The sequence below is a fragment of the Cnephaeus nilssonii genome (genome assembly GCF_951640355.1).
Source record: "Cnephaeus nilssonii genome assembly, chromosome: 19".
In the NCBI taxonomy this organism is placed as follows: domain Eukaryota; kingdom Metazoa; phylum Chordata; class Mammalia; order Chiroptera; family Vespertilionidae; genus Cnephaeus; species Cnephaeus nilssonii.
Window position 1 is genome coordinate 9,592,437 of NC_137090.1, and position 26,229 is coordinate 9,618,665.

Here is a 26,229-nt window from a genome sequence, read left to right on the forward strand (position 1 = left end):
GAAGGAAAGGGGGGGGGTGTGCATCTTTTTTTTTTACATTAAAAAAATATATATTATATGTGTGTGTGTGTGTGTGTGTGTGTGTGTGTGTGTGTGTGTGTGTATATATATATATATATATATATATATATATATATATATTGATTTCAGAGAGGACGGGAGAGGGAGTGAGAGATTGAAGCATCAATGATGAAAGAGAATCATTGATCAGCTGCCTCCTGCATGCCCCCCACTGGGGTTTGAGCCTGCAAGCCTGGGCATGTGCCTAGGTATATGACCTCCTGGTTCATAGGTCAATGCTCAACCACTGAGCCACGCCGCCACGCCGGTCAGGTGAGATATCTGCCTCTGTCTGTCAGCAGCCCTAGCCTTGTTGCATGGCCCCCACTTCCTGACTCCCTCTCTTTCCTCTTACAGACATCCCACCCTCCTCCTGGTCTCTGGGCCCAACCTCAGCTGCCCCGTCATCCCCACCAGGTGCTGCAGGGCAGAGGGGGGCACAGTGCCAAGGCTTCATTAGAGCTAATGAGGGCTCAGTTCTGCAGATGCCAGTGCAAGATACGGAAGAGGACCAGGCCCGCCTGCAGCCCCATCAGGAGGACCTCGGGCCCTCAGCTCCCTCCTCCCCCTCTCTGGAGGGGAACCAGGGCCACATCCTGGGAAGAGGTAAGGGAGATTTAGGAGAGTCTTCCCAAGTACAGAGAGTGCCATGATGCCAAGAGACTGGGGTGTAGAAAGCAGCATCAGGATAGGGTTCTCACCTGGGCGGCCAGAGGCTCCGCTATCCACTACTCAATCAAAAAACAACAACAAAACAAAACAAAACAAAAACTAACAGAAACCCACTCCTCCACTCCCTCCTTCCATGGAACCACAGCAGGTCACAAGAGACTAGGGACTCTTCACTACCCTTGGATGGTAACTCAACGACCGGAGCTCCCTTCTCAGCTGGCTTCCATCCTCCCTCTTCCTCCCACTTTAGCCTCTCCCTGGCCCTCTGCCTCTGTCTCCTTGTCCTGTCTCCGGGCCTCAGTTTCCCCATGAGTCAAATGGAGAGGAAGGGAGGTAGGGGTGACCTATCTCCAGTTGAAACTTTTTTAAAAAACATATTTTTATTGATTTCAGAGAGGAAGGGAGAGGGAGAGAGAGATAGGAACATCAATGATGAGAGAGAATCATAGATCCACTGCCTCCTGCACGCCCCACACTGGGGATGGAGCCTGCAACCTGGGCATGTGCCCTTGACTTGAATTGAACCCAAGACCCTTCTGTACACAGGCTGACACTCTATCCACGGAGCCGAACCAGCCAGGGCACCAGCTGAAACTTTTGAAGCTGTTCCATCTTAGGGAACTCCTCCCCCCCCCCACCCCGCCCCTCTCTCTCTTTTGGAGAACAATCCAGATATGGAATCTCTGTGGTGGAGGGTGGGAGTCTCCACTTCAGCCCGCCCTTTCAGCCTTTTGGGGGCTCTCAGGAGCAGGAAAAGCTCTGATGACCCAGATCTCTACCCCATTCTCCTACCAAGGGCTCTAAGCCCCGCATCCACCCCCGTCCCCCACCCCCATTCTCTCCAAGGAACTCTCACACTCTTTGAGGAAATTAAAAAAGAGAAAGGCCCTGACCCGTTTGGCTCAGTGGATAGAGCGTCGGCCTGCGGACTGAAGGGTCCCAGGTTCGATTCCAGTCAAGGGCATGTACCTTGGTTGGGGGCACATCCCCAGTAGCAGGTGTGCAGGAGGCAGCTGATCGATGTTTCCCTCTCATCGATGTGTCTAACTCTCTCTCCCTCTCCCTTCCTCTCTGTAAAAAATCAATAAAATATTTTTAAAGAGAGAGAGAGAAGCTATGAATTTAGGAGCCCAGAATCAGACAGAAATCATGATAGGAGCCAAAGGAACCTTTATCAGGGCCAAAATGAACTCTGCCCTTCCCTATATTGACCCCCCACTTGGAGGCCAAGACCCTGGGTCGGTTGTCCTCCCACAGGCTCCTACAAGTGCCCCCAGCCTGGCCACATTCCTCCAGCCCACACACCTCCCGCCAGCCGGCTGCCCGAAGACACTGCATCTGCTTCCATCCTTGGCTTGCAGATCTGTCCTCCTTGCACCCCGCCCCAAGCTGTCTCTCCACCCAGGGGTTCAGGCTGAGCTTTGAAAGGGTCACTTCAAAGAGGACCTGCCTGGGAGAGCCCAGCCAGACCCGGGGCTGGCTCCTCGGCCAGATTCCCGGCGGCTGGGGACAAAGGCTCCACTGTTCCTCCGACCCCCAGACGCCCCCAAATGCACTGGGCATAAGAAGTCTTTCTTTCCCCAGTTCCGCTCCTTACAGGCCCTTGCTCGTTGCCACTGGGAGTAGCCCTGGTCCCTCCTCCAAGAGAGACTGGGAGTTGGGGCGTCGGGGGAGACAGGGAGCTACCAGCTCCCCCATGACCACCACCACCACCAAACACCCACCCCCTTGGCAGCCAGAATGTGGAGGCAGCCTTGGGGCCGACTTCAGGACTAGTGTCCCGGGGCCTCACCACCCCTCAACCACCAAGCCCTTTGCAGGCCTGCAAGGGGTTCCCACCCATCAGAACCATGCCCATGCTTACAGGCCTTCTCCGGGAAGTCTTCCAGGACGCCCTGTCCTTGGAGGAACCTCACAGCACAGCAGCGAACCTCTCATTCCTCTCTCCAGTCCCTGATCGCAGGAACCCGGTCCCACCTGCTCCTCTAATTTCCTACCACACCGTGCTAATCCCAAAGCAGAGCCTGTCAGGTTTGCTGAGGTAACCTCTCACCCAGTGCCTGAATTCTCTCTAGTCCAGCCGGGGCTTGCTCACCTCCTCTGATTGGGGCCCTCGTCACCTCCAGGGGCAGCTCATTTCCTCTTCAGATTACTCAGACCATAAAGGGTTCCCTTTATTGAGCCCAAAGTATGTTGTTCTCATTTCCATCCATTGATTATTGTTTGTTTAATCACAGTTGTTACTACTAGTGCAGATTACCAGATGTCAGCCACTTTACCTATATTACCTCACTTAATCCAATTTAATCCAAAACAATTTTGAGGGATTATTTCAGGGACAAGAAAACTGAGGCCAAAAACAATGAACTTGGCCAAGGTCACATAGTGAACAAGGGGTAGGGCTGACATTTGGACTTCAGCAAGGCTGAAGTCGCGGCCCAGGCACTCAACCTACCTCCCAGTGTGCCCAGGCGCCATGCCGGGGCAGACCACATCCCCACACTGAGTCTCCTTTTTTCCGGTCCAGCTCCCCACCAGCCTTGGTCAGTACCTGAAGTGTGACCTGGTGATGGAGTCTGATGTTCATTCAAACCAGCAAATGGGGAGCAGGGGGAGTCAGAGGGGAAGCAGTCACCTGCCTAGGAGCACACCGGTTTGAGCAGGTTGGAGGAGATGACCCTGGCCATCTTAGGGTTTAGGACTGGAAATCCAATACCCTTTCCTGTGAGGCAGAGAGAACTGATGCCTATGACAGGCCCTGCCCCAAACCAAACACGCCGTGCGCCCTCCAACTATTAAGCTGAACACCTCAGGGCCGGAGAGATGAAAAAAGGAACAGGCCTCTTTAATCCAATCTGTAGTCTTTTCCCACGTGCCCACTGCCCAGCACTGTCCCCTTGGAACTCTGGGAGAAGAAGGGAGGGAGAGAGGGCAAGAGAGAAGCCCGAGGACTGGGGGCCCCCAGTGGCCCCTGTGAAGCGGCGGAAGACATTCGTGACAGGGTGTGGGTGAGCTCCCCTCTTCTTTCTAGGTTTGGCTCAGGCACTCCTGGCGCAGAGAACACAGTGATGCACTTCTAGGCTGCCTTCCCAAGACACCAATCCCAGCTACTTCCAAAGGGTTAGATGATCAAATTCTGAGGTTTTTCCATACACTGTCAGTCATTCGGTCAGTCAACAAACAGCACTGCGTGCCAGGCTCTGTGGACACCAAGATAAATAGGACACCTCTGGGCCCGCCTGGAATGAGGTTAAGAGCAAGGTCAACTCCTTAGCTCTGCCACCGGCTGTGTGGCATGAGGAAGCCATGTAATCTTTCTGTGCCAATTTCTTTGTCTGTCAAATGGGGTGATGATAATGTACCTACCTAGAGTGGCAAGCACTTCGGAAGTAGTTGCTATTATTATTTTTCTTGCCCTCAAATAATGCCAGTCTGGTCGGGGAGACTGACTTGTAGACCGACTGTCACAATGCCAGGGGCAGAGCTAGGCACGGTGCACCCTGGGAGGCCAGGGTGGGGGGGGGGAGGGCGCTGCTCCCTGGCCTGCACTTCACAAACATTTATGGGGAATCACTCTGTGCCAGGCACTGTGCTGGCCACTAGGGACACAGAGATGAACAGGACACATTGTCCACTCATCCTTGCTCCTCTCCGCCCTCCCTTCTCCCTCCTGGGCCCAGTCCCAGAACCCTGCACTGAGGGGGACACTAAGGACAGAACCAACTGTGCATGGGAAGGCATGGCCTGGGGGCTGGGCAATCAGAACACCTGGGCTCATGTCCACCACTCACAGGCCACCTGCCATTGGGCACTCTCTGACCTCAGTTTCCCCACTGGAGCATGAGGGAGTTGGACAAGAAGACCCCTCTGGCCCTAACCGGTTTGGCTCAGTGGATAGAGCGTCGGCCTGCAGACTCAAGGGTCCTAGGTTCGATTCCGGTCAAGGGCAAGGTCAACCTTAGTTTCGGGCACATCCCCAGTAGGGGATGCGCAGGAGGCAGCTGATTTATGTTTCTCTCTCATTGATGTTTCTAACTCTCTCTCCCTCTCCCTTCCTCTCTGTAAAAAATAAAATATATTAAAAAAAAAAAAAAAGAAGAAGAAGACCCCTCTGGTCCTCACCCACACTGACAGCTGATGAATATGCTCCATCCCCACAGGGCTTTAAACTCGCCCCAAAGTCCGGTCCCAAGGCCACCCCAGCCTGCTGTCCCACTGAGGCAGTGGGGAGAAGACGCCTGCCTGGCACTAACTGGCACTGCCCTGCTGATGAGCTGGCACCATTTCACATGGAACAGGGGGCCTGGATCTAAAGGCGGGTTGTTGGAAGGGGTGGGGGTGCTAGGGGAAAGGCAGAGCCAGCTCCCACAGGCCCTATTCATGGCTCTCTCTGGGGAGGGAGAGAGAGCGGGATAACTAAACCCAGGCTTTATCCAAATCCCTGACCAAGCCAATATCTCACCTTTGAACCCACAGACCAGGGCTGATGTCGCTTTGGAAGGAAAACACTAATGAACCAAACCAGGACCAAGTGCCATGGGCTGCAGGGGGCCCCGGGGTTGGAGCAGTAAATGAGCTAGTTCCCCACCCACCAACCGTGGGCACCTAAGGCCTCGCCACCCTGAGGCCTCTTGTGCCCACCCCTGACCCAACTGAAAGAAAAACAACCAAGCTCCAAGAGGTTGACCTTGATCTTGGGCTGTGTCCAAGATGGACCCAGCTTTGGGGTGCGAATGACAGCAGCACAAGGCAGATCCTGAGAGGAGGGACCGCAGGGTGAGAGGACGGACTCCAGCCGGATTGCCGGGACCCTACCCTGGCTCTGCCACCTATGAGTGATGTGATTTTGTTCAAGCTATTAGCTCTCTGTGCCTCAGTGCCCTCAACTGTAAAATGGGAATAATGGTACCCACACCTCATGGCTGTGTTGTGAAAATTAAAGAGGTCATTTATATGAATGCTGGCCCAGCGTAATTGCTATCCATGTCTTAGCTATCAGCTGTACTGTTAAAGAAACTCCCCCTCCTTAAAAACACATTTTAGGGGCACTGATGTATATGCTCATTTGACTATATCTGATCCCCTATGAATCGCTCTGTATTTCTGCACTGGAATCCAACTCCATCGGAATCTACCAGGCCCGCTATAGTGGAGGAAAGTTCCCTGCATGATGCTCCAGGCTAGCCTGGGATGCTGCAGCTCTTAAGCCTCTCCCTGGAAGTTCTCCCCAAGAGCTAACTGCAATCCCTCCTATTGTAACTCATTCCATTCTCCTCCTTTGTACTCTCTTAACCATACACACCATGAAATCCTCCTAAGAACCCCTGCAATGAAGGATGAAGCAATAAACGCCTCTGCCCATTCCTGCACTGCCCTGCTCTGTACCGGCACCCTCCCTCACCCCCACTCCCATTCATGCCGAAAATGCTGCACCCCTGGAGGACCAGACTGGCCTCCTGCTCCCCTTTCATGAGCTCAGGGTCAGCCTGAGGAGGGGGCCCACAGACTCCATCCAGGCTGCCCAATCACAGGGCCTATTCCCCAGGCCCAGTCCCTCTCTCTTGGACTGGGATCCCCAAAAGCCTGCCCCATTCCCCATGGTGTCCTAAAGCCACCTTCCTGATAACGCTCTCCTCCGAAAAGCTTTCAGCGTGTGACTCCCATCAAGAGGCTGGGGGGCTCTAGCTGGTTTGGCTCAGTAGATAGAGCATCGGCCTGCAGACTGAAAGGTTCCGGGTTCGATTCCAGTCAAGGGCACATGCCCAGGTTTCCGGCTTGATCTCCAGTAGGGGTCGTGCAGGAGGCAGCCAATCAATGATTCTCTCTCATCATTGATGTTTCCATCTCCCTCTCCCTTCCTTTCTGAGAGAGAGAGAGAGAGAGAGAGAGAGAGAGAGAGAGAGAGACTGGGGGGCCTGGGATGCAGAAACTGGGAACTCCTAGCCCCTTGGGGGGTGGACTCAACCACCATGTGAGCAAGTGGAAGAGGCTGAGGTTGGGGACCTTTGAGTTATGTTTGGAGGTGAGATGACGTTAAGTAATGGAGACTCACATCGAATGCCAATGAGCACAGCATCTCAGCGAGAGCGAGCGGCCACTTTTGGGAATGGGACTGTTGCCCTGCAGAGGGGGAGAACCCCAGGCTAGGCCACAGGAGAAGGGTGGGGGCGAGCTGGTAGAGGAGTGGAGATGGAGTGTGTGTTGGTGGTGGGGGTGGGGGTGGTGATGGTGGTGGGGTGTAATCCAAGGGACTCACTCAGGCTTAATGACCTCCACCCCCACCCCCTGTCCATCCTGAATTTCAAGTTTGTAATTAGGAGCACTTTGGCTCAGCGGCGGAGGGGGAGTCCGGGGAAGTGAGCACCCGGCCCTCCAGCTCCGGAGACACTCAGCAGTCTCGGAGTTTGCAAAGCGCTAGACCCCAGCTCCAACTCTGGGGGGAGGGCTGGGAGGAGCACCCCCACTCCCTCCAGCCCCGTCAAAAGCGGAAGAGGCCTCAGCCCAGACCTTGACCCCAACACAGACCCCCAGGGAACGTCTTTTCCCAGCCCGGGGAACGCCGGGCCTGACAGTTCAGTCCTTCAGCTCGGGAAGGGGAGGAGTGGGCGGCCAGGCTCGGCAGTGGGGGCCGGACCCCATGGGGCCCCGAGGCCCCCGCCGGCCCCTCCCCGCCCTCAGCAGCTGGCAGATGAAAGAACCCAAGCAAAGCAGCCCAGCGCTGAGTAATCCCCTGGCACCCCGCGCCCAGACCCACCCACAGCCAGTCCGAGGGGACAGGGAGCAGCCGCGCGGGCAGCACCGGGGGGCCCGAACCCGCGTCTCTTCCTCGGGACCCCGGGGGGCGGCGGACTCGCGCCAGGCAGCTCGCTGCGCCGTCCGGCCCGGCAGGGGGCGCGGGGGGCGCGGGGAGGGGGTGTCCGGCCGCGGCGGTCAAGGACGTCCCGCTCCGGGAACTCCCTCCCCCACCCCCGCTCCCTCCAGCTGTGCCGGGGCCTCGCCAACGGAAAACGAAAACTCGGGCAGAGGAAGCGGCGGCGGGCGCCCCGCCTGAAAAACCCGGACAAAAGGCGCGGACCTCCCGCCCCCGCTGGCCCGCCGCCGGGGTCCTGGCACGGCCGCCCCGGCCCGTGCCCCCTGCCCTGGCAGCCCCGGGAGTCCCGGCCCCCGGCCTACCGTCCTCCTTCCCGACGTCCTGCCCAGGGCAACTCTCGCTCAGCCCCCCCCCCACCCCACCCCCGGCCCCCCGCCAGCCGGTACCCCCAGCAGCCGGTACCCCCAGCAGCCGGTACCCCCTGCAGCCGTGCCCGCCGTGCGCCCTGCGCCCTGCGCCCTGGGTTGTGCCTGCCGAGCAGGGGCGCCGCGACCCGGGCCCACCGCCAGCGCCCCGGCAGTGCCCGGACCCCCACCCCTGGCCGAGCGCCTCACCTGGGGGGGCCGGGGCTCCGAGCGGGGCGGGATCCCGACCAGGCAGAAAGCGACTCCATTCATCGGGCGGCAGCGGCGACTCTGCGGCCGGGACACTGTTGGGGGCGCGCGGGCTGGGACCCGAGAGGGGGCGGGGCCTCCCCTTCGCTCCGCCCCCTGAGCTCCCGACGGGGCGCACGCGCCGCCTCTCCGCCGGGCCCTGGGTGGGTCGCGGGGGCTGAGGCAGGTCCGCTCCGGCCGCAGAGCGGGAGGGCAGAGCGCCGCCTGGGCGAGAGAGAGGGTCTCGGGGAGACAGTCCGGGCCAGCCTGCAGGAGACCGGCCCACATAGACGGCGATCCGGGCCGGCCCAGGAAAGAGGACAGGGGCACAAACTGGCACAGGGAGCGGGCGCGAGGGAGGCAGGAAGGGAAGGGGAGCAGAGAGAAGCGCAGCTGGACAGAGACGTAAGAAACAGAGGCAGAGACACAGAAACCATGAGCGAGGCCCGGGACGTCAGGGACAGAGATGAAAGACCTGGGGTGGACGAGAGGGAAAGACAGAAAGAAGCTTAGGGAACATTCCATCCCGAGACTCAGGGAAGCTGAGACAAGGGCAGAGACGGAGATGCCCGCGTGGGTTTGGGAGGAGGGGAACCCGCAGGGGCTCCCCTCAGTCGAACACCCCCTCCCAAGTCAGAGTCTCGGCCCAGGACCTCAGAGAGGCTGGGGAACGGAGGCCGGAAGAGAGAGGCTGGCAGGTGCCCCAGCCCTCCGGACGCCCACCCAGCCAGCCTGTGGCTCAGGCCTCTTGGCAGCTCAGAGACCTCCCCCCCCCCCACCCCCAAGGCAGCAGTGAGAGCAGAGACCCCTCAGGCCTCCCAGGCACAAGCAACCCTGCTTCACTCTGAGTTGGGCCCAAAGAGCCGCTGGGGTTCTGAGCCAGTTCCTCATCTTTCTGCCCCCAAGCAGGACCCCTCTCGCCGGTCCAGGAAGGCTCAGTCCCTCGGTCCCTCATTTCTGAGGGGCCGTTTTCTCTGCTATCTCACATCCTTCCTACCTCCCATTTCCTACAGCCCGTGCTTACCTCTTTCCCATGCCTTCTTGCGGTTTACAGATTATGAAGAAAGGAAGGGAGAGGCCACAGATAGACTGGAGTATGATGTGGATAAGGCAGGCGAGGAAAGTGGGAAGGCCAACTCTGTATTCTTTGGAATCACCCGCTCCTTCTGGGGCAAGACCTCATACCACCACCACCTGGACTCCTGAGAGCCCATCAGCCCCAAGCCCCCCACCCCTTCACCTCTGATCGGGATCAAGGCCACCCCGACTCCTGTGAACCTGAGGAAGGAGATACTGACTTGCTTTTAAATCTTACGTTTCATTTAATTTATTTTAAATCCCCTGGAAGTCAATGGAATGGGTGCTCTTGTAATGACAGAGGGGCAGAAATGACTCCGCTTCCTTCCCCACCCCTCTTCATCAAGGTCACGTGCAGCCAGAATTATCCCCCCCTCCTGAGAAGTCCTTCCTACTATCTAACTGTAATCCATCACACTGTATTTTTTTATTTTGTATTTTTTTGCTTCATCTTCAACCGGGTTCCTGTTTCTGATTCTTCCTGCCTCGTAGCTCCAGTGGTCCAAAGCTCGCTGCCACCCCGGCTGAGGGGTCCTTTCCTCCCAAAACAAGTGGGTGTCTATGTACAGGGGGAAGCCCTGGCATCTGAGATCCGGACCGAACTGAGGCTGTGGGGGAGGAGAGGAGAGTGGTGGCCCCTGGGGTGCCCCTGGCTCACTTTTTCCAGAGCCTGATCCCCTCAGACACTGCAGGAGGCGGTGAGAGGAAATGAGCTCACACTGGCCGGCAGGCAATTTCTCCCTCCACAATGCACTGCACTCACCTCCCCCACTTCCCAGAAAGTGTGCTCTGCCCCCACCCGGCTGCCCTTCCCACCTCTTCCTGCACCTTGACCCGCACCCCCATCCTGTCCCCGCCCTCCCCCATCCATCTTCTCCAGCACCTCTTCCTTCCATCCTTCCTCTCCGTCCTGGCTCCCCAGTCCCTGACTCCCGCATCTCACTCCCTGCATCCCACCACCCACCCCCAACGCCACTCTCTTCCTGGGGTACTCTTTTTCTGGGGTTTCAGGCAGGAAAGCCCAGCGTGAGGTGGAGGGTTCCTTCACTACGGATCTTCCTTATACTCTTTCTAAACGCCCCTCCCAACCCCATCACCTTTCTTCATTCACAAATGTTTATTGGGAGCCCTAACACAGGAGGACATGGGGGAGTGGAGGTGGCCCCTTGGGGTCTAGAGACAAGCCTAGCTCCCTCCCTCGAGGGGCTGGGTCTCACCCGTCCTGACTCCAGGGTGAGATCCCGGAAAAGGAGAAGGCAAGGCTGGAGACGCAGAGCAAGGCTCCCCGAAGGAGGTGGCCTTGCGTTGTTAAGGGCTTCATGGATGGGCTGTGGGCAGGATGGGGAATGGGGGGAAGCACTCCTGGGAGAAGGACTACCATGGACAAAGGCAGGGAAGCAGGAGGGAGCCCACTAGGGGTGTGGGTGTGGCTGGAGCCAAGCAGAGGGTACGTGGACAGGAAGCACGGAGGGATGAGGAAGGAAACACCGGTGGGGCTATGACCCTGGAGTGACTGGGCCTGAGGCACTTAGATTTTAGCCTGGCTTGGAGCAGGGATTCAAGAGAAGATGTGCCATGGCCCCTGTGGCGTGATGTTGGGGGCGGGTTAGGGGGGGGGGGGCTGCAAGGAGGTGGGGCATTACACCAGAGCATGGAGCAATAAACATCAGAGGCCCTGGGACTTGGTGACCAACTGGGTGTTGGGGGAAGGAAATAGAAGAGTCTAGAACAACTCCAAAGTTTCTGTTTCAAGAATTCTCAGGGAGAGGAGACATGCCCTAGGCCAGTGGTCAGCAAACTCATTAGTCAACAGAGCCAAATATCAACAGGACAACGACTGAAATTTCTTTGGAGAGCCAAATGTTTTAAACTTAAACTTCTTCTAACGCCACTTCTTCAAAATAGACTCGCCCAGGCCGTGGTATTTTGTGGAAAAGCCACACTCAAGGGGCCAAAGAGCCGCATGTGGCTCGCGAGCCTCAGTTTGCCTTCGGACGACCACGGCCCTATGCTAACTCTTCTGTAGGTATTATTCAAATTTAGCCCTACAAAGGGGCTGGGAAATAGATATTATAATCCTCATTTTATGGATAAGGAAACTGAGGCCCAGAGAGCTCGAATATCTTACCCAAGGCCACTCAGGATTTGAACCCAGGCACTTGGGCTCCAGAGTCCACAGACTTAACCCTAAGGCTGCGTGGCGTGGTGACTGGCAGCTTAAACCCCGCATGCATTTCCCTGAAGGGAGGCCTGAGTTGGAGACATGGCTTTGAGTCATTGGTAGACCGGGAGTGTGGTTCAGATTCTCCCGAGACAAAGCGGAGAGGAGACCAGACGTGGGACAGGACCCTGGGGGCACCCACCCTCCGTGGCAGGTCAGAGAGGAAGAGGCAGCCAGGAGGCCAGAGGAGGCCGGAGGAAGTGGCACGGTGTTGGGCAGAGAGGGCGCCGTCAGGGTGCGGTGGGGGCAGAGGCCAGGTCGTGCGGTGAGGAAGAGCTTCAGGGGTGAGGTCATGAAATCGTGCCTGCTAAGAGAATGAGCAGGAAAGGGTGGGAGGGGGTGGCACAGGTGAGCCATGGGCGGGGCACGTTTCCATTTGGGGAGGGGAGACTTGAGCAGGCACCAAGGGAGAGAGAGCCTGAGGGGGTGATGGGTGGAGTGGAGGGAAAAGAACCAACACATCTTGCCAGGGCCGGGTCGGGCTAGAAGGGAAGCATGGGGGAAGGTCAGGGGGTCCCCAGACCAGACCATCCAGGGTCGGGACCAGGCTTGGCCCAGGAGCCAGCAAGGTGTTGAATGGTGTCATCGAGGAGCACTGAGTCCCAAGACCTGCGTTCAGGTCCCCATCCTGCCCACCTGGCAGCTGTAAGTCTTTGAGGAAAAGAACATTCTCTGAACCTCAGATTCACCCTCTGTCAGATTAAGGCCTTATCCGCCTGCCTCCAATCTGATATGTATTCAAAGCAGGCTCTGAGCGGAAACGGAAAAGCAATGGGGGAAGGCGGGTTATAGCACAGGTGGCCATGAACCTGGCCGCAGCTCTTGGCCCTTCCACCGGAGGTGAAAGAGCACCCCCTTGTGGAGAAGGGCAAGAGGGCAGGACTAAAGGGGAATGCTGAAGACTGGAGACCTGACCTCTTCTTGCGTCTCTGGCTTTCAGCCACCAGAGCCTCTGCTTGTCCCGCAAAAGCAACCCAGCCTCACCTAAATGTTCATCTCCAGAGCAGGTGGCGGCTCAGTTCATTCAAGTAAACAAAACATTTGCCCTAGCCGGTTTGGCTCAGTGGATAGAGTCTCAGCCCATGGACTAGAGGGTCCCAGGTTCGATTCCGGTCAAGGGCACGTGCCTCAGTTGCAGGTACCCTAGCCCTGGTTGGGGTGCATGTAGGAGCAACCAATCGATGTGTCTCTCTCACGTCGATGTTTCTCTCTGTCTCCCCCTCTCCCTTCCACTCTGTCTAAAAACAAATGGAAAAATATCCTCAGGTGAGGATTAACAACAACAACAAAGACATTTATCGAGCGTTGACTATATGCAAATGGCTGTGTGGGGTGGTGGGCACAGCTCACTGAAGCATGGACATGCCTCCCTGCAAGGAACTCGTATTCCAGGAAAGGGCAACAGACACAGAAAAGGGTGTGAGCCTCCATACTGAGAGGGGAAGGGGGGTGGGGCAGTGTTTGACCTAGCTCAGTGGTCGGCAAACTCATTAGTCAACGGAGCCAAATATCAACAGCACAACGATTGAAATTTCTTTTGAGAGCCCAATTTTTTAAACTTAAACTTCTTCTAACGCCTCTTCTTCAAAATAGACTCGCCCAGGCCGTGGTATTTTGTGGAAGAGCCACACTCAAGGGGCCAAAGAGCCGCATGTGGCTCGCGAGCCACAGTTTGCCGACCACCGACCTAGACCATGAAGGCTCTCAACTGGCAAGTGGCAGAGGAAGGAGGCCTGGAGACTGAGCGCTGGGGGGGGGGGGGGGGGGGGGAAGGCTCTGGAAGAAGCTCCAGGCATCCCATAGAGTGAACCTCACTGAGCATCTGTAATGGCCTCGGGTGTGGCCAGTCCCCACCCTCATCCCTGCTTCCAGCTCCCTGAGGAATCTGGGTAAGAAGAATCCCACCGGAGAAGCCCTCGGGCAGGGGATGTTACAGACCCCTGGCCAGGCTGGGGCCAAGGCACACTGGCCACCGGCCAAAGCACTGGGGCCCCAGCCCAGCAACCTCTGGACAGCTGGCTGGGGTGGGAGCGAGAGGCTTGGCTTCTCTGGGCTGGGAGCAGGGCAAGCCAGCCACACCCGGAGAAGCCCTGGGTCAGGGCAGATGCCCCGGCCCTGCCACTGTCAACTGGCAGCCCCTCAGGGAAACCATGTCGGGGAACCTGTGTCCTGGGGGAAGGGGGCGGGGGGAGACGTGGCTGTGGCCTGGCGTCTCAGCCCTGCAGCCACCTGGCCATGGAAGAGCCGGGGGCCTGGAATGTGTGCGAGGGTGTGTGCAAGGGTAACAGATGACTTATAAGGACCATGACATCACCTCGCAGGAGCTTGAAAACACCAAGATGGAGGGGAAAGGAATTGAAATGTGTTGAGTACCTGCCAGGTGCCAAGCTCTTTACAAACGGGTGTTCACATACTGCCTGTGACAACACCCAGGAGCTCCTATTTGCCCCGTTCTCTAAAGGCAGGGCCAGGCTCAGGGGGAGAAGCAACTTGCTGAAGCCTCATGTTAAGCTCTTCCTCCTTCTCCAAAGCATGACCTCCACAAAGCAAGGCCAGGTGCTCCCTCCAGCTCCAAGATGCTCAATCCCATGGTTCTGTGTGAGGGCTTTTTCCTTCTTCCAGCAAATGACCTACAACCCTGCTGTCTACACAGGCCCCCCGACCCTGCCCAGCCCCTCCTGGTGCCTGCACACCCCTGCACACAGGACAGGCCTGCTCACGCTCCTCCATGGTGGGGCTGGCGGAGAAAGGAGGAGGAGGGGAGAGGAAGGGAAGAGAAGGAGAAGGGACAGGAATAGAGGGAAGGGGTGAAAGGAAGAGGGGGAGGGTGGCTCCCACCTCCCCCTGGAAGCTCTGGAAATCCCCGGCAGCTGCTCCCCTCGCCTCTGTCTGGCCCTGAGCCAGCCCTGGGTGGGGGTGAGGGGCGTTCGATGGAAAGGACAGAGAGGCAGGGCACTGACCACAGGGGGGGGCAAGCCCACCCCCACCCCACACACACCGCAGGGCAATTCCAGCCCCTGTGAGAGATTCCAGGCATGCTCCCCTTTAAGGAAACCCTACATGCCAAAATCCACACATACCAAACAGACACATCAGGGTGGTTCTTGCACTATAAAAGGATTCTTTGCTTTACAAGAAGGCTCAGCACATGGGAAACTTAAAATAGGAGCTTCCCCTGGTGCCGGGAGAGCAGCTCTGATTTCAGAAGCACCCCACACGCTCTCTGCTTCCGGCACATCCCGAAAGCTGGCCATGCCCTTGGGGCTGGCAGGCTGGGGCTGCCTGAGGCACTGCCATCAGCCTGGGCACCTCCTTGGTGGTGCTCTGTGCTGATCAGCAGACTCCCCATGGGGTGGAGGGACGGGCCGGCCGCTGTGCTCCTCGCTGAGGGGCCGAGGACGCCTAGAAAGGACCCTGAAAACCTCCGCTCAGCACAGCGGGCAGGGGTCTCCCAGCACCCGGAGAGGGCAGAGGCCTAGGCCTCCCCGCGGCCCTTTGACGGGGCCAGCGCAGGAGCCCAACGTCCTGACCCTCCAGCCCGCTCTCTCCTCCCTTCCACGATGCCGGAGAACAGGGGAGACAGGCTCTGTCCCCCCGAAAAGGGGGAGCAGCTGACCCCCAGAGGAAGTACAGAAGGTTGAGGGAGGTGACCCGGGGCTGCTTTGAGGAGCAGCTCAGGCCAGGCTGCGCCCCCAGTGAGCGGCGGTTAGGGGGGTGTGGGCAGGAAGCTTGGCTGGGCCCTAGCCCCCCTTTTGCTATTGAGGTGGATTTCACATTCTATCAAATTAACTCTTTCCCATGGAGCCAGTCAGTGGCGTTTAGAAGTTCCCTCCCCGCCACTATAGCTTCGCGCTCAGAGTGGAGCTGAGGATGGAGTCAGTAATGACAACAGCAGATAATGGTGAAGCGAGTCCCCTTCCCCCTGCCCGGCCTGGCGCTCCCGGGAGCTGCCACTGGCCATTTAAATTAACAACCAAGATGCCCAACAGGCCCGGACACGAGACCAGCCCACAGTCCCACCCCAAACCCCCCTCGGAACCCAGAGCAGATGTCCAGACCACTTCGTCCTCCCTCCCAGTGTCCCTCTCCAATGCACGACTTAGTGATCCTGATCAGCCTACCCCCGGCTCCACCTCTCCCTTCCCCTCTCCCTCCACCCCTCCTCAGCCCCCCCCCCCCCCCCCCCCAGACAGCCCATGAACCCCTCTCTCTGCCACAGAGGCAGGGGCCAGCTCAGTCTGAAGGGGGTGGGGGTCTCAGCCCAGGGCCCCAGGCCATGCTGCAGGCGGAGCAGCCCCCAGGGGGCCTGGGCGTGCGCACAAGCCCAGCTCTCCCAGGCAGTCACCCAGGAACAGAAAACACCGCCACTCCGGGCCCCACCCCAGACCTCGGCACCAAGTCGGGGGATGAGGGGGGAAGCGAGGCAGGCCCGGAGCAGCCCCTCGCCCAGCCCCTGGGAACAGGGGCGCAGGTCAGTCGGGATAGGGCCCTCCCCTCTTAAGGAAACTAGCCGGCTCACCTAGCGTTTGCTGAGCTCTGACCTGCCCCATTCTGATGGAGCCTGCGTGAAAAGTCAGCGCCCCCAGCCTAGAGGGGTGCAGGTCTGTATTTGGGGGGGGGGGGGTATAGAGAGGCTGCCCAGCCCACCCCAGCCCATCTCCTCACTGCCGAGAAGGGCCAGCAGCTGCTGCTGTAACTGGGAGAGGAGGGGAGCCGGCTGAGGGGAACCCTGATGTGGAGGGGGCAAAGGAGACAGTTGTATCGTGGGGTCCCACGGGGTGGTCGCTGTGTGCCTGGGAGAGCCACCCCGCCTCCTGTCACTCCTTCCTTCTGCAGAGCCCGCAGCCCCCTCGGGCCCAGGATCCACGCAGGGCTGGGACCCTAGGAGTGGGGAGGGGGCTTCCTTCTGGAGGGGGTGAGGAGAGGCGGGGGGGGGGGGTACTTCGTATGTGCGCACGCGTTTGTGTGTGTGTGTGTGTGTGTGTGTGTGTACACACCAAACCAGCCCCATTCCTCCCCCAGAGCCTCGGCCCCGCCCGCCCGGGGACCCCACCCTCCCGCGGCGGCTGCGACCCCTCCCTGGACGCACTCACACGCACCTTGTCCTTTGGTGCCCCCCCCGCTCCCCTCCCGCGCCCACTCACCTGCTCCATGCCGCGGCCGGCTAAGCCGTCTGCGCAGCGCCAGCCCCGGGGGGCGCGGGGGGCGGCGGCCCCTCCATGCGCCAGGGCCGCGCGGCACCTCCGAGCCCAGCAGCCCGGGTGTCAGCGCCCAGACCCCCGCCCGCCCGCCCGCAGGCTCCGCCCCCTCCCGCCCGCGTCCTCCACACGCGGCGGAGGCTCCGCGCTCACACGCGCGCGCGCACTCAGTCACACGCAGACACAATGCACACACACACTCCTCCACATTCAAGGGCTCATCCCTGCCGGCACCCCCGGTCCTGCCTGCCCTGGGGGCGCTGTGATTCCAGAGGAGACACCTTGCAAGGGGAGCCCCTCTCCTCGTTCCTGAGGCTTAGCAGAACCAGATGCCCCCCCCCCCCCCCCCGCATCGTACAGGGGCCACAGAGGGGCGGGCCCAGGTCCCGCAGCAGCTTCAGGACAGAGCTGACCCCATGCGGCGGCCGGGAACACGGGCTCCCAGGCTGACGCCCACCTCAGGGGTTGCCGGAGCGCAGGCCAGAGACGCCCGCAGAGCCTGGCACACAGGGAGACACCGCGTGGCCCCCACCAGGGCGCGTGGGGATCCGACCCTGTGACCCTGTAAGGAAGGACCCAGTGGGGAGGGGCCACCCGCTGTGGCCAAGGTCCAGCCGCTATTCACATGTGCTCCGAGGCCCCGGGCTGGGTGTGGGGACAGCACGGAGATTCCTGCCGCCCACCCTGCGCATGCCCCAGGCGTGGGCCCAGCCGGACGGCTGAACTGTTTGTCCACCACCAGAGGAGGGTCGTCTGAAGCCCAGATGCCAACTGAGAACCTTGTGGGCTGTGAACCCACCCACTCTGGTGGAGAGCAGGCAGGTGGCGAAAAGGCTGCCCCGTCCTCCTCTCAGCCCCACCTCCAGCAGGCCTGGCTGCTGCCGGCCCACTGCTCCTCTGTCCTGCCCTGGCAGGGCAGGGCCAGACTGAGGGGGGCATCACATGAGCAGGCATGTGAGAGGCGGGCATGCTGCCCAGGGCAGTAGGGTGGACAGGGGTGGGAATTAACCTGCCCTGAGGCAGGCGGTGGGCTGTGGGCATCAGTGTTTGGGGGCTGACCGCCCAACCCCTCTAGGCTGGTGCCCAGGCTGGCATGAAGGGGGTTTCACCACTTCTCGCTGTGCCCTGGCCTCTTCATTAGGCACCAGAGGATGAGGGGGCAGGGGGGCAGGAAGCTGAGAGGGGAGTTCAGATCCTCAGTGGGCCCAGACAAAGGGGGCTTTATAGGCCGGGCGTGGGGGGCGTGCTGGGGGCAGGGAGGCAGGAATGCAGGCTAGGGAGGCCCTGAGCTCCGGGGCAGCCCAGTTTGGGGCTGAGATTGAACTCCCCTTACCCTCCCATGCTTTGGCCCTTTGGGATATCTGCTGCTTTGCTCCTGGGACTGCAGCCAGGAGACCTGGCGGCCCTGCACCCCTGGCCACCCCTCCTCTCAGGCATCTGGTGGGCACTGCCCATGCACTCCGAGTCTTCCCAGCCCAGCAAGCTGCAGCTCCTCTTGGCTTCCCTGCCATGCCCTCTCAGCAGCCTCGTGGCCCCTGTCTGTTACCCAAGTGAATGCCCTGCTGGCTGCCTGGGGGGCGGGGGGGTAAGGGACAGACTTGGGTGGGGTCACAAGGCTATAGGGTCAATGGGGCCCTTTGTCCCTTCAGACGGAGTCAGTCCTGGGCTAAACAGACGAGAGACAGAGAGGAGTGTCAGCCAGCAAGCCGTCCTTCAGGCCACGGCGGCAGGCAGGCTCCATTCTTCCCTTCGGCTTCCCTCTGGTTTTCTTTCAGAGCTGAGCAGCCGCCGGGCAAAGAAAACGAGGAGGAGGTGGCCTGGGTGGCAGCCGCCGCCCGTGCTGGGTTCTGAAACAGCTGCTGCTTGGCCAGGCCTAAGGCCTCGAGTTGAGCTTTGCAAGGCTGAAAACTGTCCGTCCCCAAAGATGCTGGGCTTCCCTGAGGACTAGACTCCTGCCAGCTGGAGTCGTGGTGGCTAGACTGCTAAACCCAAAGCTGGCTTGTCAGCACACCTCGGGCACTGCAGGGACTTCACGAGCAGAGTCCCTGTGAACGGAAGAGACGGGCTGTACTGCCCCAGCCTGCAGGGTCCGCATGTGCAACCCCCCAGTCTTCCCTGGCTGCCTGGACCCCCCCCCCCTCAAAGCTCCTGCTCTTTGTCTTCTTTTTCTACACCCCACATGGGCCGGAGCCTTCAGCAACAGGCTTACCTCAGAGGGGCAGCATTGGGGTGGGGGGGTGGAGGCAGGGCTCAGCCCAGGCCCATTTGATATGTATCTTATTTCATTTCCTTCATAAAATTAAAAGAGGACAGTCTTGTCTCGTGATGAGTATCTTTAGGCAAAAAACCTCCTTTTAGGGGGTAAAAAAAAAATGTCCAGACTGGTCAGCATTGAGGTCATGCGGGAGGGAGACAAGCCAAGATTCAAACCCCAGATCTGCCATCGAGTAGCAGACCAGATGAGGTCCAGCTTCCTCGCCCATAGACCAGGAATGATAGCAGCACCACCTCCCGGGGCTGATGCAAGATGAAAGGAGATTCGAATATAAAATGCTTGGTCCTCTGACCAAGCACATAAGTACTCAATAGAAGTACTTTAAAAAAAAAACACACACACAAAAAAAACACTGAATTGATTCATCTTATGCTGATTATTATTAGCTTTAGTTTAGCAGGTGATCATTTCTGACCTTGTCCCTAAATTCTGGAGGCCATCCCCTGCCTACAACCAGGTGTTCCTTTTGGGGGAAGCACCTGCCCTCAGCTGAGTGGGGAGCAGAGAGGAGGAAAGGCAGTTTCTAGCCTGTGCTGATCCCAGCCCCCAGTCTCCTTCCCTTTGCCTCTGCAGCCTGGAGCCTCGGGGGTCCCTGGGGAGCAGGAGAAGGTGGGAAGGGAGCTGGCAGCCTCAGGGTAAGGCAGACGATTCCTGGGGTGCCCTGGGCCTGAGAAGGGAGGAAGGAGGAGGAGTACCCAGGAGGGAGTGGCAGGGGGTGAGAGGGGAGGAGGGTGGCGGGCAGCAGGCCCCACTCCTCCACCTGCTGCTCTGCAAACAAAGCCAAGGATGATGCAATCCTGGCTGCTGCAGCTGAGGCTGAAGGCATCGAGGAAGAGTGGGTGTCCAGGGTGGGGAGGGCAGTGGGCACAGCAGACACGGGGGGCCTGTGGATGCCGGACCCTAAATTCCCAGCTCAATATGTGGCTCCTTCACGTGGCTCCTGGCCTACTCCTGAAGCCCCCCCCCCCCCAGGGTCAGAGCCCTCCCCGAAAAGTCACAGCTGGAGTGGGACATGATGCAACTAGGACATCATTCCAGGCGGCCTCCTCGGAGGGGAGGGCCCCGCCCCTGGGAGGAGGGCGATGATGAGAGACCCAGACTCCGAGTTGCCTCAGAGGCCCCAGCTGGGCCCGTCAGCAGCAGACCTGGGGTTGCAGTGCTCTGTCCCTCCTTCCCCTCATCCTGGAGATGAAGGGCAAAAATCCTCTGCAGACGGTGGGAGGGGAAGGCTCAGGATAACCCTAGCCCAGGGCCTGCACAGAGGAGTACATATCTATAGAGTTACCTACAACCCAAGGCAGATGCTGAGACGGGTCTGGAGCCCCAGTGCCAGGAGGCCCTGGCATCCTCCTGGGCAAGAATGCCATTAGCAGTCATCAAGCCCATGCGGGTGAGGGTGGCCTCCAACAGCCCCTGGGGTGTCTGCCTCGGATCCCCACTCTGCCTGGGAGCCGAGAACAAAGGCTTCCCCCTGTCCTCCACCGGGGGGAGGGGACGTGACCCACACACCAGGGCCATGTGGAGGGTGTGTCACGGGCCAGCGTCCCCAAAGGGCCAGGGCATTGAAGGGGGTCAGCAGAAGAGGAAGGAGATACTGTGTTCAGGAATATTTACGCCCAGCCTCACCCCATCACCACCAGACCTGAGGACAGCTGGGTGGCCTATCCCAGAGGAGACCACTAGGTGGCAGGAAAAGCCCAATAATCCATCCAGTCCCACTGGCTCCCACCACCATCCCTCAGCCCTCCTCTCCGCCACCTCTCCTTCCTCCTCCCTCTTCCCTCCAGCCCACCCGTCTCTGCAGCCTGAAAAGGCTTGAAGTCTTTTCATTTCCCCTCTGCCTTTGGGAAGGCAAAAAGCTTCTAGTTCTTCTCAAAATGCCGCTAATGATGGTAATAAGTAGTGCCTGTGGCTATTTATTGTGCTGAAGAAGTGCCAGGCATTTTACATGCATTATCTCCTTTACTCACACAGGAGGTAAATAAAAATGCTCTCCCTCTTTGCAAGAGGAAACAGACTGAGAAAGCATTAATAGAGTGCCCAAGATCACATGACTTGCAAGGGGTGGAGCCGGCACTCAAACCTGGGTGTGCAAATGCTGGGAGGGGTCTTCCCCAGGAGTGTTAGAATCTACCTCCTTGAGATTCTGGGAAGGTATCTTAGTCTAGGGGAGACTGTGAGGTTTGAAAAGATTGTGCAAGTGACAATCAGGCCCACAAAACGGCTGTCCTGGCTGAGACCACCGCACCCCGCCCTGCTGCCTCTCCTCCAGACTCCACGTGCCATTCTGGGCTCTCCCCTCACCCGTATTGCCTCCGATGAGAATTCCTATTCCACACTCACAGGACCCTCCCCACTGCCACCTTCCCTCCTGTCTTTGACCTACTCCATCGTATCCAGAAAACCTGGGGCATTTCTTAGGGTGCTGGCCCAGTGCTGGGTTGTGGGGTAGGGGGCAGAGCAGATGATGAACAAGACCCAGAGTCCAGCCCAGCCACTGTGGCTCAGTAGTTGAGTGTCGACCCATCAACCAAGAGGTCCCTGGTTCAATTCCTGGTCAGGACACATGCCTGTGTGCTCAATCACCAGTAGAGGGAGTGCAGGAGACAGCCAATTGATGTTTCTCTCTGGTTGATTTTTCTTTTTTTTAAATATATTTTTATTGATTTCAGAGAGGGGGAGAGAGAGATAGAAATATCAATGATGAGAGAGAATCATTGATCGGCTGCCTCCTGCACGCCCCCTATTGGGGATCAAGCCTGCAACCTGGGAATGTGCCCTTGACTGGAATCAAACCCAAGACCCTTTAGTCCACAGGCCAAACCAGCTGGGGCTCATTGGCTTTTCTATCTCTCTCTCCCTTCTCCCTCCCCTTCTTCTCACTTTAAAAATCAATAAAAGCAAAAAAAAAAAAAAAAAGACCCTGAGCTCACTCTCCAGCTGCGGTAAGAGTTAACATGTCTAAAGCTGGGTCTGCAGTCACTCCTGCCTATGGTGTCCCATTCAAAGACATATGCTCAAATCCAGGAGAAAAGGGTGTCTGTCTCTGCTGCAGTTTTCTTCACCAACACCAGGGCGTGGGGGAGGGTGGCAGCTGCAGGGGTGGGGCGCCAGGAGATGACACCCAGTGCACAGAGAGTCCCTGAAATCTTCTTTAACTCTATCAATCCCTCATATAAGATAGCGGCGCCAGATTCTCCTGTCCACTCCAAACCTGCCACGCCCGTCCCAAGCTCAGTCATTACCTTCTCACACTATTTTCCCTCTCCCAGGATGAACCCAGCTAGCCTCTCCGGCTCTCCTGCCTGTCCCACCAGCCCTCCACCTGCAGAATAAAGGCCCAGAAACAAAGCCAAGAACAAAGGCTTGCCCCGTCCCTCCTTGATACCCCAAGGAATGAGAGGAGAAGCCCAGGATTTGGAGAAGGGCGGGTTCCCAGTGCAACCTCTGGTCACTGGCGAAGCCTGCTGACCCTACACCAGCAGCACCTTCCACCCAGAGGGCAGCAGCAGCTGTCATTCTCCCTGATGCCATTGGCTCCAAGAAGCAATGGTCCACAGTCCACATCCCAGGTTTGGAATATTTTGAGTTTACAGCTGTATCACACAGTCCACACTCTTACTCCAACCACCAGAACTTGAAACCCTTGGGAAAATTCTGAAGACATTTAGTGGCCACCCCTCCCCCCCATACAATCAAGCTGTCCTGTGTGAAAGGTGAAAATCCAGGTTCAAGGCTGGCTGACTAGAGATCCAGGAAAACAAGCAGCACTCCCTGGAAGGGGGCTGATCTCACATTTCTTCAACCACCTTGGCATATCTATTCAACTATGCCAGGCCTGGGGGCAGGGAGAGAGCTGAACAGGACATGGGCTCTATCCCTCACAGTGGAGCGAGCAGGAAGTCACATGAACTATATATATAACATATATATATATATATACACACACACACACATATATATATATAACTATATATATAACATATGTATATGTATGTATATATATATGTATGTGTATATATATATATATATATATACATACTAGAGGCCCAGTGCATGATTGAATCATGCACGTGTAGGGTCCCCTACACGCTTTCGCTTTCGCTTTCGATCGCGGGGGAGCTGGGTGCCTGTCCGCTGGTGCACCAGGCCTTTCAGAAGCCTCCGAAAGGCCTGGTGCCGGAGCAGACAGGCACCCAGCTCCCCCGCTTTTGATGGTCCGTGGCAGGACGTGAGCTCCCTGCCCCAGAGGCCCCTTCTGTTCCGCAGCACAGCCATGGTGCAGACGCTGAGCTCACGCAGCCGCTGGCGACCGAGCTCAGCGTCCTGCTGGCCCAATCGGCTACCCCGGCCACCCCGAGTCCCGCCCCCTGCACCTCCCGCTGGCCCAATCGTGGGCGTAGCGGAGTGATGGTAATTTACATATTACCATTTTATTAGGTAGGATGTGTGTGTGTGTGTGTGTGTGTGTGTGTGTGTGTATGTGTGTGTATTTCAGAAAGGAAGAGGGTGAGAATCATTGATTGCTGCCTCCTGCATGCCCCTCACTGGCGATTGAGCTTGCAACCCAGGCATGTATCCTAACCTGGAATTGAACCGTGACCTCCTGGTTCATAGATGCTCAACCACTGAGCCATGCCAGCTGGGCATGAACAAATATCTTAACCAGAGGAAAGAGCATGTGTTGGGCTGGGAGTGACTGGTGAAAATTCCAGAGGAGGCCTTGGAGCAGAACCTTGAAGAATGAGCAGAATATTTGCAGGTAAAGAGAGTGACAAGTACAGGTCCTCCAGGCAGAGGGGATGGCATGAAGGAAGGGGCTGCCATGATCTGAGAACTTCGAGTCACACATTGTGACCAGAGTGCAGCTTGTGTGGCAGGAGAGGAGAAACAGCCTGGAATGTCAAGTTGAGGAGTCAAGATTTTCTTCTCTAGGTAGACAGTCATTGGCGATTTTATTTGTCTTAAATATATTTTTATTGATTTCAGATAGGAGAGGGAGAGATAGAAACATCAATGATGAGAGACAATCATTGATCAGCTGCCTTCTGCACGCTCCATACTGGGGATCGAGCCTGCAACTCAGGCATATGCCCTGACCAGGAATCGAACCATGACCTCCTGGTTCATAGGTCAACGCTCAACCACTGAGCCATGATGGCTGGGCTCATGGACGATTTTAAACTAGGAAGTGAAGTACATCTTTATTTTTAGAGGGCCTTAGGAAGGACTATCGAGGGGAAACATGAAGACCAGTTGGGCAATAGTTGAATTGTTCAGGTGAAAAAGGCGACTGCCTCAACTAGGAGGTGGCAATTAAGGAGATGCGTGATGAAATCACAGCTTAAACGGGATAACATTGCAGTCAAAATTCCTCTTGGAAACCTCTTGGGAAGGGGCCTCATTAGAGAACGACAACCCAGCTGGTGCCTCTTCAGAACGAGAATCAACTCTTGTGCCTTTGAGCACCAGGTGAACATGGTTGGTCTTCAGAACCCACGTGACACAAATAGGCACGGGAATCATTATGCACAAGCTGCTCACACTGGGAGAGGCTGGAGGGAACCAAAATTCACTTCCCATCTCGTCTTCCATCAGGCGGACACACAAAGGAACGGAGGAGGAAATCCCTTGCACTATTGCTATCTGCCACATGCTTATCATTGAATTCAAGTAAGTTAAGTGTGTGTAGGAGACACGGCTGAGAGGAGATGGAACAGCCTGTGAGAGAATTAAAGTGATGGTTAAAGGAGAACACAGGGAACACAGGAGATGGAGCAGTGGTTTCAGGTTTGGGGGGTAGAGGATGGGAGGTGGTAGTTCAATTTTGGGCTCCCTGTTTCCAAAAGAATGTCTTTCCTTCCCTGGCTCTGTCACCCAGGTCAGAAGAGACTAGTACCTCTTTCCAAACAAACCAATCCCAATATGAATGATGCCAATTTGAAGTGAGGAAAACCTATGTCTCTACTTTCAGAGATGCACACTCACACTCTTGCCTGATAATGTTAGCAAAGATTCCCTATGATTGACCAACTGTGTCCAACTGGTATTGGTCATTAGAGCATTTGAATTGCTGATTCTGAGTTAAGCATTTTCCCTTGTAATGCTGCTCACAATTCATAGCTTGGAGCACCTTTTCTTCCAAAAGGAAAAGAAATCTTTAATCAGGAGTTAATGCTGTCATTGACATGTTATATTTCATCCGACCTCAAACCTGGGACTTGTGAGCTGACGGGGACCAGGGATTCCCAGACTCCCTCCTTGAGGCACTTCTAGTCCTCAGGAAATGCAACTTCTGAGAACTCTGGTTTTATTTTACTCAGCATGCTTCCCACCCTGAGGATGCAGAGAGTTTGCAGAAAATTCCCCAAAATGTGCCGAGGTGGTATATGGGCCCTCTCAGTGGGGAACTTGGTAATGGATTGGGTGGGAAGGTGAAGAGGAGAGACTTGAGTGGCTCCAAGTACACACAATTGTCAGAGAAACATACCTGATCTTTTTCTCCCCAAGGAGTACAGCTCAAGGAAATGAGCTAGAAAGGCAGAGGGATACAGATAAATGTATGAAAGAACCTTGACTGCCAGCCTAGATATATACTGGGAATGACTATGTTCTAAGATAAAACATGAGCCCATACCACTGCTCACCAAGGCAAACGGCTGAGGCATTTGGTCCCAGAAAGCTCCCGCATGTCCTAAGGAAGGAGAAGGCAGCTTTGAGCAGCAGTCATCAGACTCAAAATTCATTTTCAACATCTCTAATTCTGACAAGCCCAGTTCTGAATGCGCTCAAGTTGACTAATGTCACAGGGGTTCCCCAATCCCTAAGAGTGGGTCATCTGACCTTAGGGGGTATGGTGTGAGGAGTCATATGAGATGGAGAGGGACTGAAAACCACACACTCGAATAACATGAAATAATTTCTAAACATTTTTATTTCAAATCTCTTTTCACCCCTCCCCAAAAAGACATGGGTCAGTACAGCAACCATAAAAAGGAGATACAAACACAAGAGTCAAATGTCTCCCGCACTGACACTTACAAAAAACTGGGAATTGTACATGGGGTTCCAAACAGGACCTGCAGCAGCTACTAACGTCCCTTTACAAGAGTCAATCATGCCTATTAATACAATATATACAGACAACCCATTCTGGAACTAATCTACAGGGACATCCCAACCCACCCCCTCTAGCCCCAGAAAAATACCAAAACACACCCAAAGTGCATTTGTTTTGTTTATATCAAAACATCTTTGCCCAC

At 57.0% G+C, this 26,229-nt stretch overlaps 1 protein-coding gene across 3 annotated transcripts in view; it reads right to left on the reverse strand.

The window, feature by feature from the left end:
• The window catches only part of ARHGAP23 (Rho GTPase activating protein 23), a gene marked incomplete at its 3' end in the record, with an annotated part of 72,838 nt that extends 56,067 nt beyond the window's left edge, over positions 1–16,771 (reverse strand). For 2 of the 3 annotated variants that reach the window (XM_079797470.1, XM_079797467.1), the window contains exon 1: positions 8,158–8,286. In XM_079797470.1, the coding sequence (XP_079653596.1) occupies positions 8,158–8,220 (63 nt within the window). In that variant the 5' untranslated portion in view covers positions 8,221–8,286. Of the gene's footprint in view, positions 1–8,157; positions 8,287–16,638 lie in introns of those variants that run through there. The other variant, XM_079797468.1, reaches the window with a different exon arrangement.
• Between the last annotated feature and the right edge of the window lie 9,458 nt (positions 16,772–26,229).